At 32.3% G+C, this 22,088-nt stretch overlaps 1 protein-coding gene across 1 annotated transcript in view; it reads right to left on the reverse strand.

Annotated features, from left to right (window-relative positions):
• The window catches only part of LOC125070728 (myosin-I heavy chain), a 79,062-nt gene that overhangs the window by 19,203 nt on the left and 37,771 nt on the right, over positions 1–22,088 (reverse strand). The window contains exons 3-4 of the mRNA XM_047680669.1: positions 3,926–4,050; positions 2,682–2,744 (exon numbers count right to left, since the gene is read on the reverse strand). Of these exons, the coding sequence (XP_047536625.1) occupies positions 2,682–2,744; positions 3,926–4,045 (183 nt within the window). The 5' untranslated portion in view covers positions 4,046–4,050. The remainder of the gene's footprint in view (positions 1–2,681; positions 2,745–3,925; positions 4,051–22,088) is intronic.

Below are 22,088 nucleotides of genomic sequence, written 5' to 3' on the forward strand. Positions count from 1 at the left end.
ATACGCGATAAAAGTAAAACTGTTTTACATTCGACTTTTACATTAATTTGCAATCAAATTTGAACTTGAAATTTCACTTTCCAGACTTCGACGGGCAATTAGGCTACCAAATGGTAAGTGATCCATCCAAGTCCATAGACAATGAGACTGTAAAAAATATTAATCATTCCTAAGATCGCCAATGTGCCACCAACCTTGGGAAATAAGATGTTTTGTTCCTTGTGCCGTGTGTGTTACACTGGCTCACTCACTCTGCAAACCGGAACACAACAACACTGTTGTTTGGCGGTAGAATATGTGATGAGTGGGTGGTGCCTACCTGACGGACTTGCACAAAGCCTTAACTCCTAGTATACTTTTACTTGAAAAACCAAACATACATTAGTTACATCAGTATTTTTGCACGATGGCATTTCTAGTTATTATATGATCTAAGATCACAAACTTAAGCGACTGTGCAACCCCAAAGAGTTTTAATTAAAAGTGTAATTGTGCTCAGTTGACGTAAATAACTTTTATTTGCCTTTAAGGTTTGCCCTTTTCCCTTCCACGTTCACACCTACAATAGTTTCAAGTGGAGGGATACGCTCCCAAGCCCTTTTAATAAAGAGGGGTGACATTAGGAACAATAATGTTGTATGAAGGAACTTTATGGAAATTAATGTCCTTTTATGCACTTGAATAAAATATATGTTATTCGGTCTAAATGGTAAACGTTTTATTTTTTTATAAGAATATTGGTATGTAGATTATTTTTTTTTAAATTGGACTAAAAAATTGCCATTTAAATTCTGCAGTAGGATTCGCTTCACTATTCTGTAAGACAAACAAAACTAGACGTCATATTCGATTGTGCAATGTCAGAGTGTGGCGGCCACATTGACCACAATAATTATTAATGATATTAGAAGGATACAAGTATCGAAATAGCGCATTTTTGTATAGCATATACCAATTACAGGACTAAAGACAAATAAATAGCTTTGACTTGGAATTGAAGTGATGTCATTGGTCTAGACTTGAATAATCAACGGTACTAGTATTTATTATAGATTCGCGAAAAAATTGCGTTTTTAATGTCAGCAAAGTTCTTGATAAGATTGGAAGTAAATTTAAATTTAATATAAGTAGATAAGTTGGTTTTTCTCGTATCTGTACGTATTATAAAACAAAATCTCTTTACGTCGTCAAGACACCTAGATCTTTTAAACTATGCAACGGATTTTAAATACGTTTTTCATCAATAAATGATTCAAGAGGAAGTTTCGAGAATTTCAACATTCCTAGTCAGAAAAAAAATCCTAGTCTTTTTTTGTGTGTTATTCAAACTAAAAGTTGTATATAGACTCTTGTTGCACCCATGTGATTCGGGCCGGGAATTTATAAATAATGATAAATTAATCAAGAACTATATGAGTGTATAAATATAGCAGAACTATTAGCAAATCGCATGGAATACATAAATCTGTTTGTTGGTTTGTTTATCTTCACTCATTCGATTTGTATAGCTATAGATCATTTTAATGCTATACAATAGGATTAAACATCAAGTATGAACGTTTTAATCAGAACATCTTTGTAGGTCTAGTTATAAAAAAGTCTTGTCTGATTCATCGACTCTTCCTGCTGTTAATAATTAGTAATACAACAATACTAGACATGTTCTTACGATAGATAAGCGAATTCCCACGAAACAACGTGAAGAATAGTGTAAATTAGCCGATGAAAGTGATATAAAGTTTAAGAGAAATGTTCAGACACGGATAGATTGATGTTCTATAGAAGTTACAGTCACAATAATTTGAGTTATGAGCAAAGTTCACCAATTAAAGTTAATGATTGTTTTTTATGACACAACTATATGTCAACTTCTGTTTACTTGGTGGTAGGGCTTTGTGCAAGCCCGTCTGGGTAGATATCACCCACTCATCAGATATTCTACCGTCAAATAAGAGTACACTGTATTGTTGTGTTCCGGTTAGAAGGGTGAGTGAGCCAGTGTAATCACAGGCACAAGGGACATAACATCTTAGTTCTCAAGATTGGTGGCGCATAGGTGATGTAAGGAATGGTTAATATTTCTTACAGCGCCTTTGTTTATAGGGTCTTTGTCTTCGTCTATCAGGTGGCCCTTATGCTCGTCCACCAATCAATGGCATAAAAAAAAAACTTTAATTTAATTTATATTCTTACTCGTGAAATATGCAACTTGCAATTACTTAATTTTTTTTTTAATTCGTATAACAAATAGCGATACGGCTGAGTGATCTAGGACGCCTCACCGTGATATTCGAATAAATTAATCTTAATTGTGTTTTCATAAAAATATTACATAATAATAACGTCACTTATTTTTTTTAAAGTCTTAATTTCAGTTGTAATGCTTAACTTGTCAAGCTAATCGCTAGATTAAAATGATTATTTTGATTATTAAAAACAAAGCTGTCTCCTTTCGAATGTCAAATCAATTATGTCAGGAAGAGATAAATTGGAACTTAACTAAGCGCCGCTAAGGGAGGTAAGGTTAGTGTTAATCAGATTTATCAATCTGACTAAACACTGAACGCTTATTGGTCACAATTTGCGTAATTATCTGCCACCAACCAATGACCATTCAGTTCAAAATAGTTGATCTGAATTTGATCACAGGTTAAGAAAATAGAAATGTCTGGTAAACTTACCATGTTGTAACATCCTAATTCTTTGTAGGGATTCACTGCGACTAGAATTGATCCTGTATATGTCTGTTTAAATTATAGGAAAATTACATTATTATGAATTACATGAATCTGTTAAACATATTCTAAATTCTAAGTTCAAAATTAATTTGACTTAAATTACAAGTAGCACTTTGTTTCCACAAGATAACCACTAACCACATAATTTTTAAACTGGAACAATTTTTAATAAAGGAAATGTAATCGCTTGAAATAATGTTTTCCTAATTAAAACTTAATACGTAATTAAAGACGGAAACAATTATGGAGCTCTATCAATTGAAAGTCGCGACAGATACGTCATTAAATTGCTAATGGTTATGTGATTAATTGCTAAGGAACATACAAATAAATTATTGTCTGTACGCTTTTTATTGCAATGAAGGTTTAAAAAAAAAATCTGTTATGGGAAGTACGATAAAATAAAGTAATAAATTATACATGTATAGAATTTCTTCCTCATAGTATAATAATTATACAATATTTTTATATCATATTTAAATAACAAATACAAGGTAAATGGCTTATTAAGTGGAACTTGCAGGAGTTACCTATGCTCATTGATATCCGATATTGTACGCGTAACTCATTACATCAAACATTGATACATTTCAATCATAGAATAAATTGTTTAGGGGAAATCAAAAAATTAAGTATATAGCTTTACGAACTGGTCTCTTAGTACGTAATATTATTATTATTGTATAATGCAGTTCACTTACATGCCGTAAAATATACCGAATTCTATATCGATAATTTATTTAAACATTTAAGGGCAGCGGTTAATTTAGTACTACAAGCTGCCACTATGACAATACTAAGGTTAGTTTTTTTTTGAGCAGACTGTATTATGAATAAAGTGAGATATTTAAAAGAAGTATTAAAAATCTCTATATCTTGTTTTATTTGAATATTCAAAGTTATCTTAAGGTTTTGAAATCAAAGTAAAACTAATTCAACTATTTAAGGAAAGTTGCCCGCTTATAAAACAAACAAAACTCGAGAATCAAAAGATTTTACACCATATCGTGAAACATTATGGACAAGTCCGTCCTCAAAGAAAGGATCCAAATAAATAAATCTTTATAAAGAAGATAAAATACGTATCACTGGACAGCTATAAATATTACAGATGAAACAGCTAGTATGAAATAAATGTCTGCAGAAATGTGAGCTACGCAAAACAAATTGTTATTTAGAAAGGATACATAAATAAGGTCGTGTATGTATCTCCGTTTGAGGTTGTCGTTGATGGCCTGTTCGGTGATCTGCGGCATCATCGTCATGTCCGGCACACCGGACTCCTCGTCCTTGTCTCGCTCCTCCATTTTGTCTGCAAAACAAATAAAAAGGTTAGGTGGTGTCAATTTCATAAACCGAGAATCTGCCATGGTTAGGTACGTAATTAACGTATTTAAAAATTTTCAATAAATATGAACAATTAATGAGCAAGAGAAATGAACAGGAATAAGGGACATAACAATTTAAATTTATCGGCTGACAGCGCTTTGGTAATTCAAAGAATAGCTAACAATAAAAATGGCTATGGTAACATGTGATCAATAATCACCTAAAGGTCTTCTTAGAAAATCAAAAAAGAAAAACTTATAATTACTTTTATACAAAAGGACATTAACAACTTGGTTTCACGGTTAGCAGCATTATCAAATACTAAGTTTAAATTGCACTGCCGTATTTACTCCCCGAAATACTTCGGTTGCATCATAGCAGGGTTTACAATTTAATCTAGGTACTATATTAACCTCCTTACTGTTTTGTTCATGAGCGGCAAAAGCCATAATGTTACCATGTTATTTTTCCTCTATATTTGTTTTTAGAAAAGTATATTAAATGGGCAACCTTATAGTGAGTTGTCAACTGGTATTGCGATAAGTATAAACGACCTATTCGATCAACAATGGAATCTAATATGTTACATCTTGTGCCTGTAATTACATGGGCTCACTTCCCCTTAAAACCCGAACATAGCAATCAAATTTGATGGTTGGCGATACATTGATGAGTACCTCTAAAAGGAATCTGCACAAAGTCCTATTACCGGTGTAATGGTGGATAGAATTGATCGGTAATTACAAATGGACATTATATTTGGTAGAGTTTATTTGCATATAAGTAATATACTCATGTAAATTGTTTCGAATGTACCTTTTTGAAATACTAGAGGTCGCAAAGCAATGATCCGTACAAATTGGCAAAGTTTCAAAATTTCAAGGGACTTATTTATTACGATATGGTTAAACGCACTTGGCTAGACAACACATCGAGTGGCGAAATTAGTTTACTTATTTACTTGAGAGAATACTACAATATTTTGTTGATATAATATATCAACGAAAGTAGCATTAGCTAGTTTGCTTGTAGCTCTTATGTTAGTATTCGTTCTTGGAAATGGCAAGTCCTTTTATTTTTCCTTCCAATGTTTCCGGGGAGGATGCTTCTTGATATTTAACTGGTACTTGGGTTAGTTGGCTTAGCGTTTTGATTTTGATTGCCAGGTGTCACCATGTTTATTTGTCAGGGCCCACAACGAGGTATGTAAATTACACATTTTCCGAAAACTATTTGATTGACAAATGAAACCGAAATATTGTAATAGCCAAAGCAAGACAAATTTTGTCGTGATATACATTATTTTCGGTCATAAAAAGTTCCGATGAACTTCCAAAAACACTTTTCATATCATCATATCTTGTGTGAGAACCAAAATACTTATATCTATGTTCCATGGTGGTATACAAAACATATAAACAAAAGATAAGCTTCACGCTGATCTTTCCTTGTACTAAATGTAACATATATACGTCTAATTGTCGTAATTAATTTCGTAAAATGACAATTTAAAAGTGCTTGCAAGAGCCTGCTAAATAATACTCGTGTATTTTGATTTCCTTGGTTTATAAACCACTGCTTCGATATTTTCTACATCGTTTTATTGCCTAAATGTTTTTTCTGAAGCTATTCATACAATATTTATCGTGATGTTGATCTCAATAGACTAAGTAAACGTCCATAAGCGTACGATCCCCTTCTAACAATGTCATGTCACTAAATTCAGGGTTCAGGGGTGTTATCACGATGTTAGTACATAATATATTTTTTTGATATTGAATAAGTTCAGTTTTGATGACGTTGATGTTTTTATTTGATCATTTTAACCTCTGCCAGTGACGATTTAACGTAAATTTAGGATTTCTTTTTTTTTGTATATCTTTGCGGACGACCAAATGGGCCACCTCATGGTAAGTGGTCACCACCGGCTATATACAATAGCGCTGTAAGAAATGTTAACCATTCCTTACATCGCCAATGTGCTACCAACTTTGGGAACTAAGATATTATGTTGCTTGCCTGTTGTTACACTGGCTCGCTCACCCTTCAAACCGGAACACATCAATACTGAGTACTGCTGTTTGGCGGTAGAATATCTGATAAGTGGGTGGTACTTAACCAGACGGGCTTGCACAAAGCCCTACCACCAAGTAAAAGTTGTCAATTGGTGGAGACTTGAAAGAATTTGAAAAAGCAATTTCGGTGGATTCCTGTCAATGGATATTAACCATTGCCACTGTATCACTTAGAGCATCCAAATTCAACGTTAACTGATTGACACAATTTTACACATTATATAATATATTTAATAATTTTTTTGATAGAAGCTATGAATGCTAATTATAGTACTCCAAGATTATCAAACCTTATCTGGGTCCCGAAATCTTCCGAATTAGTACACTATTTTTTATTGCTGCAATGTATACATTTTTATTACTATATCGATTTGAGTATGCAATAAATATAATATACAGTTAATAGTAACTACATGAAATAAATATTCAAACTAATGTTCCTTTTCGCTTTACACAATGTTACGTGATATAATAGCGTGTGATTCAAGAATAGTTAACAGACGGGAGTGTCGATTTGCATCAATCTTGATTTCTCGCCCCGAGGGGTTATTATGGACGCAACTATATCGTTCCGATCGTCTGTTGCTTTATGGAAATTTCCAATTTATCACGTTCAATATTTTTAGAATACATTATATAATACGCACTTTAGCAACACTGTGAACAAATCAAGTAAAAAAATTATTTGTTGTAAATTTAGGCTTCAATTAATAATATAAATTATAGAAATAAATACTAAGCGTTAAACTATTAAATATTTTTGGTTTGGTTTTAATGTCCCACAGGTTATAAAGGTCTTCTGTCAAATGTACGTCAATTTTCAAAATTGTATATGAGACTGCGAGTTAAATAAACAATTGAATAATAGGGGTTAAACTTAACTCAACTCAAGATATTTTGCTAGTACGAGATGAATTCAAGTATAAACGTAGCACTCAAAAATTCAATGAACTTCAGCCGAACACGAACCCTCGACCTTCATTTAAAAAAAGCACTAGAGCCATCCGTTCGTATACCATCATTCATTTATAACTATTTATTACGACCCATAATATTTATAAATACATATTAATGTCCTGATTACAGAACCACTAAACACAAATAAGGAAAACGGTAATTACAATATGCAATATATTATAGGGACAAGACTAAGTGTAGTTCATTACACCCGAGATATCGATTAAATACTTAAATAGCATCGTAACGACATCTGGGCGAGTGGGAGAGATCGTGCATCGTGCATCGGTGGCGGCGACACCGCAACAGTGTAATAGCCCTTGATGCAGGACGGGCGAGTTATCGTACGGAAATGTCACTCGCGATTATAATACACGTTTGTTCGCGCCCTAAAGTTAACATATCGATAATATTAACATCACTAGCTAACGTTGCGTTTGCTTTGCGCACGTTGTTGATTTAAATGGATTATTACCTGACTACTGTATCGCTAAGGAAGGAAATATATTTATACCAGTTGCAATTAATGGTTTTCAGTTGATTTCAGTTAATTATTTGTTTAATTAATTGTACAAAATATTTTGAAAATAACAGTTACATAACTTAAGCTAATAAAAGTCTAGTAAAGAGTTTTACTATTTATTTAATTTTATCAAGGCTAATACTGAAACGCTAAAAGGATTTAATCCTGTTATCGTAAAAGCTATTATACCTCTTTTTTTAAATTTAGAACACGTCAATTCGATTAAAAAAAAATACAAAGCCAGTATTTTAATTACCTATACTACTTACTTCATAAATAAGGAAAATAATAGTATATATATTATAATGAAACATTTTTTCCTGATTTTCCATTAAACGCAGTGCAGGAAAGATTAATACGTATCGCTTTGTAAATGTTATTTCCTATAAGGAATCTACATGCATAAATATGTATTAAGCGACAATCTATAACACTTGCATTTTTTATATTACGTTGAATTACACAAGAGTCCTTTTGATTCCATCAAATGACTTTTAGTTATCTTCCTCGAAGAGTCGTTATTGGTCTTACTATGACTTATGTCAATACGAGTTTGCGATTGAAAGAAAGAAGTATTGATAGCCCAATATAAAACACGTAAATCTTAATCACGCAATATCAAATACGAACTAAAAAGCGTCCAATTAATCGCCCATAAAAAAAATTATGTCATTGAATTGACTTTATATAATATAATTGGCGCATTTTCGCTTGTGTTTTAGGCTTTGGTCGTCAGGAGTTCGGTATAAAAAAGCTGTTCTTCTTGAGATTCAAACTTGCTTCACACCAAATTTGATCTAATTCAGTTCAGTTCAGATTTCAATGTCAATTATTGGTTTTATATTAATCAACCTTTCAGTTCTGAGATCGAAATACAAATAAATTGATAAATTTACCAGTTACATAAAATCGGTAACATTCATCCAATATCTAAACTACGCGGGAAGAAAGTCCCATATCCCCATATTTTAAAAACAAAGTTTTCTCAATCAAGCTGCCATAGAGCGTCACCAAGAATAATACCATAATCCTCATTATTTTATTATAAGCCCATATAATTCAAAACAATATATGAACGGTTTATTTGACTCATTAGATGCAAAAAAAAGAAAAACTAAATAAAATAAGATATTCGTGATAAAATTTTTCATTTCAAATATTTCATAAAGTCTAGACGGAGCGAGTAAGCAGATTTAACATTTATTACTTTGTAAGATAAAACAAACAATAGGTACCAGACAGAAGAGATTCAGGTAATGTCTTACGTAATATAATTTGGAGCCGAGATAGCACAGTTGTTAGAAGATGAGAATCTTCACCGAAGATTGTGAGTTCGAACCCAAACAAGCTCCATTTTGAAGAATTTGCCGTCTTTGTTTCTAATCAATTCCTTAGGATTGCAGGTTTCTGGTTGATTCCATTAAGTTGCATGATGATAAAAATCTGCCACATTTGTATCGACCAATAGCATTAGAACAGCGTGGTGGAATAATCTCCAAACGTTTCCAAAAGTAGATGAGGTCTTAGCCCAGCCCGTGCCACATGCATCTCTTTTCTAAAGTAGTCAGTAGCACAATTTGTCTTAACTTTTTATACACTAAAAACCCATTTATCATCCCTCATGACGACTTTGCGTCTCCTATTTGTCTAAAACGCTGAGTAAATTGTCATTGAAAAAACTCCCCCTTGAAACATCAATTATATAATGAAAATGTTAATGTGACTGGGTAATGCCGTAAATGGATAATTTACAGCTGTTTATGATATTATAAGTTAAGTTTTTTTAAGTAGGTATTTATGTAGGCGGAACAGTTGATTTTATAACGAAGAAATATGTACAATTTGCAGTCGTTACAGCGTCTTTAATAATGTGTATATAAATATACGACGACGGTTTTCATTTTAAAAAATACCGACTTCACAACTTTTAGCTTCAAACTAAACTTAATTTTCAATCTTTATATCAATACGTGAATAAAATCTTTGTAAACCTTTTTAAGCATATTTATAATATTACGTACGGAGGAGTTTGAGTTACGCTTTTGTCATTGTTAAAATTTATATGGAGCAGAAGTTCAGAAGACCAATTTTTTTATATCATTCGTATTTTTTTGGATAACACTACAAACAAAATGAATACGAATAAAAATATATAAATTTCAGTTTTTATTTTTATTAACAATAAATGAGTGAATAATTAGTACTAATGAAGATGGCCTTGAATCTATACTGGACCCAACGCAATAAGAATAATTAAAATTTGTTCATAAACAAAAGTCAAAGTTCAATATATATGAAAAATTATATATACAGTCGAATTGTCAACTTCCTCCCTTTTAAGTTTGTTCAAACCTTGCGTTACATAAGTACATATTAATTATTTTCAAACGATGGAACATAAATCACTCTAACAAGCGCGCACGGCAGTAAAAGTGTAATTCGATTACGCGCATAACCATTCTGTATAAGTCTCGCATCGAACCCAATCTAATAGGGCGCCGAGCTTATCGATTGATGCAAACAACCCGTTCAATGAATGAAACGAACGATTGAAGCTGGCCTTCCGTGAAATAAATATTTAGTTTTTTGTTATTCTATTTTATAGATTGTTAGCGGATAAGCCGATTGGCCACTAATGGTATTAGCCATTTCTGAAATTCTCATTTTTATTATATAGGTGGCAAATAAGCAAGATCTGCATCTGGTGGAAAGTGACTACCACCGCCCATGGATATCTTTTAGCGTGGAATATATGGTTTAGGATCAATTACAGGGCTAAGGCTCCTCTCCCTATGGAGAGAAGGTCTTGGAGCATATTGCACCACGTTGCTCCAATGCGTGTTGGTGGAATACACATGCGGGTTGGCAGAATTTTGTTGAAATGCAGGAAACACATGCAGGTTTCCACACAATATTTTCCTTCACCGCCGAGCACGAGATGAATTATAAACACAAATTAAGCACATGAAAATTCAGTGGTGTTTGCCTGGGTTTGAACCCAAAATCATCTAAACAGCAATTCTTAGATTTGTTATGTCCCGGTTTGGGTGAGTGACCAGTGTAAATAAAGGAACCATGTGAGAGGTAATTACGCAACCAAAGGTAATCCTCAGTATCTTCTAATAATCAAACATTTGTAAAACCTCTAGACTTTTAAAAGACTTGTCAATTACATCACAAAGTATTATTATAATTAAAATATTATAAATTTAACTTCAGAAAAATCTACTGCATTGATCCAATTTGAATTTAAATTGAAAGTGACTAAAAATATTCCTAACAAACATCGTTTCCGAGTAAAATAAAAATAGTTATAAATGTGAGCGAAATACTGGATAAATTAAATACTAGTGGGAATTTAAATCTATTTCAACGTAAACAGGATGCGTATTGGTATCTTGCACTCGTTAACTCATCTATCTTCCCCTATTTATTAAAAGCAAATTGCATTGAACGTTTTATTACTCATTAGTAATGATATGTATAAAAAATGCGCGTTTTGAATGATGTATGATCAGTATATCGTTACGAACACATACGTAAATATCATATAAAACAAAATTCTATTACGCTATTTCCTACTGAATGGTTAGCTCATTGCTTCTTAGCAATAAAGTTTTATTATAATTGTTGATGATAAATTGATTAACGCTAAATAGAAGAAACAGTTTTTGTCACTTACTGCCTTTTTTGGGCTTTGGCAGGTGACCAAATGAGCAATCTAAGGTATAATGCCTCTTGACCCTGGAATTACACTGACCCTCAGTCAGTCACCCTTTGAACAGTATTATACCAATTCAAGTGATAAATGTTTGGCAATATAATATATTATGTGGGTAGCAAAACATATATGGAGATGCACAAAGTCATAGTACCGGTGTGCCCTAAAACTTGTCTTACTTCTGCAATTAAATTGTTTATTAGGATACTTTTCTTGATGATAGATAAGAAAAACTCTTCCAGTACTATACAATGGGGATTGTATTTTATACCTTCTTGTTAGTTAAGACCATTAATTAATGAACGATGGAAGGTTGATTATATTAACACACAAAGACTTTCTCGGAAATTCTCGCGCTTGCGGAAAACAGTTTTTTTTTCGTTTAGCATTTTTAAATGAATATTTATAAAATTTCAACCTTGGTACCAAGTTTTTTTTACACGTTTTGTGAGATATTAGCTAAATTCTCTCAGTAAGGATGAAAGCAGTTCCAAAATTGCAAGATAAACAAATGACCAAACAAAACTTCTATACTATACATTATTGTTCCACAAAAATGTGAAGATTTTATGATATGCTCGCCTTGTGTGTTCGTATCAATTCAACACAATTCTATACATACGCATCATTGTGTGAGTGTTGTTTTATATCAAGTTACAAACGCTATAATTAAGTTGGAACAAGCCTTTTGACATCCCTTAATTTGCAGGCGCCTGACGTTAACGCCTACGAGGATCTTTGAGGCGTTCCTAGAGCGAGGAACGTCCTACGTTAATGAATATTAATGTCTTTTTAAAATACAGGACGTGGGAAAATTTTCGTCTACTACAGATTTTCAAAGTGTTAAAAGAACTGAAAATGAAATAGCTATATACAGTCAGGTCAAGCACAGTAGACTATGTATTTTACACAGAAAATGTAACGATAAGAAATATAAGTCAGAGGTATAATAAAAATGTTGATGGATGAAGGTACCTGCAGCATATTTACGCTACATCAGACGACAAAGGGTAACGAGGTACTAGGGTGATGTAACTTTTCTAAAGTCTACTAAAATTTTGGTAACAACTTCAGAACAACTTTCAAGGAGAGGCATTTATTGTACCCAAGTTCTAGCCAATTTAATTTAATTAGCGTTTTTAATCGTGCTCCTTGTTTACCTTCCCTTGATGAAATATCAGATCATTAAATGATAACATTACACTTTACGAATGTAGTTACTCTCACTTCTCGTATCAGTGGGCGGACGGCCCTCAGCGACAGTCTAGCATCATAAGGAATTTCTTGAACCTGTCTCAAACAACCAAAGCGTGGGTTTCCAAGAATAATTTTAGTAGGGAGGAGCAATTTATTTTTGTCATCTTGCTTTATTTTATAAGTGCCTTGTTAAGATAAAGTAGAACGATGCGGCTTTATATCCCTTTTTTAGACGATTTGTTAGCGAGAATGCTCTCGCCGAGAGCTAGGTTGTTAGTTGTGAATAAGGTAGCGTAGAAAATCTTTTCAATGGCCTAGAGAGAAAAAATAGATTTTTGCTTTTGCTTCGCTGTTATTTATAACAAGAATATTAGTTTGTTAATGTTTAATAAACTTCGAAGTAGACTGCCCAATAATAACTTCTTCCTAAATGATAAAACCGCTTCTTAATTAAGAAAATGATTGTGTGCCCTACGGTTTTAGTTGCGTTATATTTGTATTTTAGATGAAATAAATATATACATATTATGTTTTACTTTAAGTTTTTTTATAATGTTTGACCGACTGCCTGCAATACTTCCTATATTATCATCTAAGTCAATTAAATTATCTCATATAATTGGATAATATTAATTATATTTTTATTCATTTTGAAGATTATCAGGACAAACAGACAGATTGACAAAAATAATATTAATTATTCTCTCGGTTTTGGTAAAGGTGAGAACAGGCGGTTTCTTTCATTTTGCTCTTTCACTCAAATCGACGCGTCTAAACAAATAAATGAAATTTAAGTGATAAATGAATTCATCTTTGAACCGATCCAACAATATTAGATATTTTGATGTTACCTTAACTTGCAAATAGTCATAATAGCTTAATTTATTTATTTAATGCTAAATAAATTAGTTATTACAACATTATTAAAGAGAGTTCGACCATAATCAGAACTCAAATCAAAACTCTCAAGTCTGGGGTCCAACTTGACGCTTCGATACGCTCACTGCAGACTGTGGGAAAAATATACGCAACTAAATTCTACCCTCTTATATTTTAATGGTAATAGTTCATTGTTACAAGCCTGAAGGATACAAATACTTTCATACCAATCAGCAATCATTCGATTGTATCCCTTATAATAAGGATTTAAGAAGTATATTGGCCTGCATAAATAAAAATCTTTAGTTCTTAACAAGACACTTTAGTTAGGTAGTTTTTGCTGTCACGGTGTTTAACTTACAAGTAATTGATTAAATTGTTTCGTTATTCGTTATTGAAATATGTACGATAAAAACATAATGCAATACATTTCAAATCGATTACAAGAGATAATTATAGAAATCGTACTAATATATTTATACTTACTATGTGAATTTCTGATAGCAAAGACGATTTTATTTTTCGTAATTTTTAATTGATATGAAATATTCTCACATAACAATATATCTGGTAAAATGAATATAAAAATAAACAAACTACATACTCTGCTGGTAGCAAAATTTTCAGCAGTATTTAAAAATTAGTTCATTTGAGGATTGGCTTATTTAAAACAAAATAATTTCTTGTACATGCATGTATTCGATTTAAAAAGATAATTATGTGATAACGAATAAAATACCAGGTATATTAAAAAAAAAAAACAAAGGAATAGTGAAATTTTAAATAGTGATAAATTTCCCATTGAAGACAGCTAATTTTCGTATCCCCTCCCCTATATGTCAAACATTGTAAGGGTTCAACTAAGAGCTGCCAATACAACCATAAACAATGGCTTCGTATGACACAAGTAATTACTAACGCTATTATGTTACTTATCCATATCATACTTGTCTCATTATTAAGCTATTTCATGAACAAGATGAAAAATATTAATTATTTTTTTTTATAGACTTGCCAGTATAACAAACAAATTGCCCACGAGTGATCTGGGAGACCAATGGAAAATGTGCCATTAATCTTGTCTTCTACGGTGTGGGTAGCGAAGCGAATGATCGTTGTGTGATAACAATTTTCACAACATCTATCTTCTTAAGAACTTAATGTTCGAGATGGTCTGATATTCTATCGTTCAGTTAATATATATTACAGTTTAAATAATTTGTTATGTATATGAAAAATTCTAAAAAAATCCAATAAAAGGTAGTTAGAATTGGATTATAATTTAATCAATATCGATTGTAGAGATCGTCAAGTGGAAATTATAAATATTAAAATACACTAATTAATACTAACTTAACTGAACGTTTGTAAAGAAAACAATGTAGAAAACTTAGACGATTAGTATCGCCTGAGTTTTGTAAAGAATACCACCTTAAATCATTGTGATGATATTCGTAAATTATTTAATAGCTACGAAAACTCTTAGATTTGAACACTTAAGTTCAGTTCTGTCGGATCGTGTAGATTAGCTTGTAATGGAGTTATTAATTACATAGATGAATGAAACGAGACTAACCGAATAGCAAGTACTTTAGCGAAGAACATACATAGTGACTTGATGAATAATACAGTATGTTTAGGAATTTCCCATACATAAAACAATGAGGCACGTGAGCTCGCAAGATGAGGAGCTCAAGGAGCGGGAGACATTCCTTTACCTAATGTGGAACAATGCTGCTCCGAGGACATGAAAGTTATTTCGGGTGCCCAATTTAATGCGCTCTTTTTTCCTTGAAATAATCATTTTAAATTCGCCGCAAACGAGTGATATTTTTTGTGATACGTCGGTGTACTCTCGATCAATATCATTTGATACTTGTGAAATGTGAACTCGTCCTTATTTATAAGTCTTGCAGGAATTTAAATTGCATTGCTGAACGAACTCTAGACTTAATATTCTCGGTGAGACTCGAGATTTTCAGTTAAAACATATAAAATTCTTAGAAAAACAAAGCAAATTAAAATAGAAACGAATTATATGAACCGTTTCGAAATGATCGCTATAAAACTATTACGAAATAGACCGTAACGAAATATCTGAAACTACAGTCCGATAAAAATTTAAACATATTGAATACTTTATGGCGATTCGTCTTCATTACAATTATCAATTACTTTATAATTGATTATAATGCGTTTAATAAATGAGAATTATTGATTGGTTGAAAACGGACTGCACCACACTTTTTTAGAATTAATTGCAGGAAGGCAGAAGATCAAAGGAAAATACCTGATGGTTAGTTGTTCGTAGTGGTTGTGTGTTGTATTATTTTTAGATTGTTAGAAAGAGTAAGATATATCTTAATATATCTAAATCATTGTATTCACCGTCAATGTCTCATATGTAATTATTGCTGATTCTTTACCAATCTTTAAATACCACTACAACCGCTAGTAATTCTATTATACTAATAACATCGTACATTATTGTATTCTTGACACATAATAATAATCTCCTGTCAGAAACGAATTAGTGCAGAACGTTAATGACGACGCGATAGCTTGAACCGAAATAAACATTGACACAGTCTTAACCGCAAAATAAGTATTATCCTCTTTTAAAACGGATTAGCGATGGTTATATAGGAGTAAATTGACTTTCAACGCTAAACCCGCTTTATTGGCGCTAATGCTATTTAGGTATAGTGCCTTTATTGGAAACCTTGTAAGAAAATGTCTTTTAACCTAATCTACAAAATATTGTTACGGAAATTTCCTTTTTTATAAATCTTAGAATAGAAAAATATATAGAAATATACTTGGGCGTTTGTAATTTGAAGAGAGCACACACAGGTAGGATTCATTCTGAATCTCAATTACAATCTAGGTTTAACAGACGATGCTCATTATTATCTATTATCCAATTTACTACTGACCTGTATCTAGTTCTGCTGTGACGTTCGTCTTACTGCGCACAGAGTCTAATTTTCATACATTTAAAAAAGAACGTGGATCTTAAGACGTTTGACATCTATTTTAGAGGGAAAAAAGAAGCAGTCACGTGTGTTTGTTTAACATTTATAGTATTTCCGTTTGCAGGCTGTGATTTATGAATTCCTTTATTCAGTTTAGTCGTTTACAGAAGAGGTGTTTTTAATTTATTAGTCTAATATGAAGCTACGCATACATCATCGACTTTAATATACATGCTGTTTAGTGTAATTAGTTGAACAATGCTTGTCTCCTTCTTTCGAACGTCAAATAATTGATGATAAAAAGAGAGAACGATCAACAAAGTTGAATGAATCCGATAGGGTGTATTTGAATAATTTATTTTCATTTTAAATAATTTTCTACCACTAGGAAGTTCTTACTTAAGAACATCATGTATAGCGACATTGAATGTTTATATAAAGTGATAGACCCGTTCACTGACGAAAGCGCGTCTCCTTGTTGTGTATCAACAAATACAAAAGAATCCAAGAACTCGAATTCCAAGAAAGAACATATGCTACCTTAACGCCTAGCACTTAACGACCAAACGAGAAAAGTCGCGAGCGACAACTAGTCTAATATATGTATTTTTGGCACCTTTATTCTTGCATCACATCTCACACGACATACTGTAAAGACGAGCGTCTCCATTCGATTTTAAAAAAGTGTCAAAACCAAAACGAAACATTTCGTAATAGATAACGTAATGTAAAATTTCTGCAAAATAAACCGTGAAAGTGAACATCGACCGCTTGATGAGTGTCACATTATTCCGCTTTAGTAAAAAACTGGCGCGATCGCAATTTTCCCGCACTCCATCGGACGTGGCGTTAAATGAACGTTACTTCCACAGCGTGATCAAGCCGCGATCCACTTAGCTTAGGTCATGCTGTTTATCATACAGGCCACTGATGGCTATGTACATTATATAATAACGTTACACGAGCGCTAATTATTTGTGTTAATCCATACTAATATAAAGTTGTTAAAGCTTAAAAAAGTTTTGACATAAATTGAGCGAAACGATAGAGAAAAACGATAATGTTCTTTTCTTTCAAAAAATGTTACATAACGTAAACGTATTTTAATTCGCGTTATAATTTGGATTCATATAATATAGCATTCATTAAATATACATATAATAGTATTATACTAATATTTTGTGTAACTATATTGTCACAAGCTTCTGCATCTGACTCGTCAGACTTTAATATTAAATGAAAAGCTTCTGTTACCTGAGCACGACTAAAACACTGAATCGATCCTAATGGAATTTGACTTCGAGATAGTCTGGGAGCTAAATAAAGTCAAATATACACACAGAGGATGATTAAAGCGTATGACATCGATGAGTACAGCTTTTTTATAGTATTACTAACGATTTGAAAAGTTACAGTTGTATATAACAGTCATGAATGAGACTGTTCTATCAGATTTATTTAAAATACAAAGCATTAAAACAGTATATATTAATCTAATTTAATGTCATATTAAACTACATGATTGAGTGACACCGGATTTAGTTCAATTGTGTAAAGCGATTTATTAAGCCCAGCGGGAGCCGTATCCACTATTGGTTCTGATAGCACTAAGCCTATTTACGAGTTCTTGATTATTCTGGAGATATTAATAAAATATGTTAAAGTAGGTGATCGATTAAAACTTACTATTACCCCGGCTAGGCAAACGTGTTTTCTACCACACTTGGTAGATTTTCATCTAACCCATACAGATTTCCATGCGATTTTTGATTGAAGATCCACCGAGTTTAGAACTCGGTATCATCCCGACTGTTCTTAGCATATAAATATAAATAAATAAATATTGGAGAACATCACATACATTACTCTGATCCCAATATAAGTAGCTAAAGCATTTGTGTTATAGAAAATCAGTAACGACGGTACCACAAACACCCAGACCCATGACAACATTGAAAACTAATGAACTTTTTCTACATCGACTCGGGACCTCGGAGTGGCGTCCCCATGAAAATGGTGTACACGCTACTCGACCACGAAGGTCGTCAATGTAATCAAATCAATAATTGTACTGGTTGTCTTCAAATTATAATTAGTAAAATATTTTCAAATCAAATCAAATTTTCTAACGAATTGTTTGCTTTCAAATTATTAATTTCATAATTTGAAAATTGAAATGGATCCAAATTAAAAATTATTAATATTTATGAATCTTCATTAGTCATAATTATAGTACCTCTATGTTTATTTAGCCCAACGACATTGGCGCTGTAAGAAATAACCAATCTTTATATCACCAATGTGCAACCAACTTGGAGAACTAAGATGTTATGTCCCTGGTAACTGTAGAATATAATATAATATTTGACTTACCACCAAGAGACATACATACTGAAATATTATTATATATTACTGAAATTAATGTCAGTTTATTTTATGTTAGGATACATTAGCTTTCTAGTGGAGTTTATTGATTACTAACAAACAAAATTTCCTTTATAAAACATTAGTATGGATATAATCAAACAATTACTTAAAGACTTATTTAAAAAAAAACCAATATGTAAATAAATATGGCAATAATTAAAGTGTTTAGTGTGGCAATTTTTAAATATAAAATTATTGCTTCAATACAGTACTTATTGCACTTACATAAGTAACAAATATTCATAGATTATAAAAGTTGAAATAGATATTTCTAATAATATTAATTTCTCGGTAAGTTGTGTGCGCACGCTCATTTAATCTCCCTATCTAACTGCCGTACAATAACCGGCGCGTGCGGCGGCGGAAATAGATCTCATACATTAGTGCTTGGTATAAAATAGACATTTAATGGTCGTAAATCATGTTTATGGGTTTGGTGATATTAATATTTTTTGTTTTAGATTTTAATTAGTGTATATAATTTTTAGTGCATTCGAATATTATTTTCGAGTAAACATTGATATCTTATTAAGCATATATTGAATTTGTGATCAATTTAACTTTAAGGAAAAATATCCAATTTTTTTTAAAATTTAAATTAACTTATGAGCCACCACATCCTCAACACAGACAAGCTAATTACGCAGGAAGTATTACGTGCATAGGTATGAGTAAGTTCACAGTTAATATTAACCTGAACCAAGATTTGATAAGCTGCTGTTGTGCCATTGAGTAACTATCAACGAGGTAATTATTTTAAATTATAATATGAATAATAAAATATTACGTGTCATGTCGTCCCGATTTCAGTCACGGCGGTGAATCGCAAGGGAGACCAGCCAACTACGCGGAATATGTTACAGTACACAAATATGTGCGCAAACACAGGTTCCCTCTGTATTTCGAAACATCGATGTGTTTTCCGAGGCACAGGATAGTACGCACTCCAAATGGCCAGACTCCGGGCTGTTCCTGAGCGTTTTTTCTATAGGAAAACCCAATAACTTTTATCGGCCCGACCTGGGTTTGAACCCAGGACCTCGCGATTTACCTTATATCTAGACGATAGAGTATACAGATATGTTATACATTTCTTTTTTGTGGGCGTTAAGTCTTACATCCTAATATTCTAGGACAAATAAACTAACAATAACAAGTGTAAATAGTCTCTATTATAACGGCATTAAAGTTCAAAATTGTCATTGTTTGGAGGAATGTAATGAATGTAGGAACAATTACGTTGGCGTTCGCAGATTGAATAAAGCGTTTAACCCTTGACTTATACTCAGCTAGCCGTATGTTGTCAAGTGATGGTCTTTCTGACATGTTATATATATATTTAATAATTCGTAGACCTATTATTGCAATTATATTTTATTTGTTTGAGATCAGGTCTTTTTATTTCAGGGTATATTATTTTCCAAAAAAATGGTAGTTTTAATTCGACCGATTAACCGAAATTTGAATAAGCTCAGAAACATTTGCTAAAAGAGCAATCTTAGCCCAGCTGTGGGAGATTTATAGGCAGGAACTAATTTAGAAAAAATAATAAATTTAAATCATATTAAAGTACATTCAATGCACACATATATGTACAAAACACACACAAATTCAAATACATGATATATAAAACAAATTAAATTTTATTCAAGAATATATAAGGTAAATTTAATGAAAAATAAATTCTGTATTATTCGACTCAACGAGACCTCGAGAGTAAGCAAAATGTTTCAGCACGATTACATAATGACAAGGTAGACGTAAACCAAGTCTGGGCGTCTAGTCCTGGACAAGAAAAAGAACGCATGGCATGAATGGGCCGCGATTGTGGCACAAAGGCCTCTGTAGTCTCGGGCGAGATATTACTTGAGTGAGTCTGGCGAGAGGACACGAAGCTGTCAAAATGTCGTGATAGATTAATTTGAAAAATGTTTTGAATGCAAATTACATGGCTAATCTGAGCTATTATTTAAAACTGAAGAGATCGTTTGTTTAAACGCATCTTAGGATGCATAAACGTGTTAGCTTATTTATTTATTAAGATTATAAGACTATATAATATAACATACGACATACAGAAGGTGCAAATAAAGTTTAACGCTGATGGAACCGCGGAAACAGCTAGTATTCCATATATGTACTTCAGCTGTATACAACATAAAAGCTTTCAATTATCTATGTTTGGTAAATTTACTACGAGAGAATATTTAGTATAGATTTAAATCATATTATTTTATAATTTACCTAAATTAGAAGTAGTAAATAGATTTGATAGAGAGAAGTTGTGTGTATGTTTATTTACTCTCATGTTTTTTATTCTACCGCCAAAAATCAGTACTCAGTATTGTTGTGTTCCGGTTTAAAGGGTGAGTCAGCCAGTGTGACTACATGCATAAGGGACACAGTATTTTAGTTCCCAAGGTTGGTGGCGCATTGGCGATATAAGGGATGGTTAATATTTCATACAGCGCTTTTGTCTGGGCGATGGTATCCATCAGGTGGCCCAATTGCTCGTCCACCAACCAATATCATAAAAAAAGAAACCAGATCTTTACCGCCAACCCTTTTCGCGAATTTGCTTGTGAATTGGTTCGCGCTATCAAGTATTTAAGGCCGTAGGCTTGATAAACAGACGAGCTCAAATAAAATCCCCTTATTCATCTCTTAAGACACACACGTTTTGAAATGGTGTTGCGCAAATGTATTCGAGCGGTATAATTATGAAAATTCTAGACCAAATTAAAAGGTTTTAACTAAAGCTATAAAAGTTAGTTTTTAAATTCCAAGTCTCGTTTGGTTACAATGTTATTTCGAAGTCGTAAAAGAGGGTGGCGGGCGACTTGGGTACTTCATTGCGGAGATAAAAACAATACAGTCTGAAGACAGTATTTTGTTGAGAACACATCACAATGACACTCTGCTTTACGTGAGCACGCAGGAATTTTTATAGTTTGTGGCACTATTGTACTAGGTGAGATATTGTTTATACAATAGTTTTTGTTTGACATTTTGAATGAAAATTGTTTTGTTACTTTTTTTAACATTTTATACATATATAATTTTAATATAAGAATATCGCGATTGAAAGGTTTCTTGAAGTTAAATTAATTTAGGTAAAATGAACTAATTTCAAGTTTTATTTGTGTGTATTTTAACGTATTGTTACTTATTCCTGTGTGTATTTTAACGTATTGTTACTTATTCCTGTGTATTTTTTTTTTGCTTACGTCTAGAATTTATTTAAAAATTAACAATAAAATCGTTACA

This window comes from Vanessa atalanta, chromosome 18, assembly GCF_905147765.1.
Source record: "Vanessa atalanta chromosome 18, ilVanAtal1.2, whole genome shotgun sequence".
In the NCBI taxonomy this organism is placed as follows: domain Eukaryota; kingdom Metazoa; phylum Arthropoda; class Insecta; order Lepidoptera; family Nymphalidae; genus Vanessa; species Vanessa atalanta.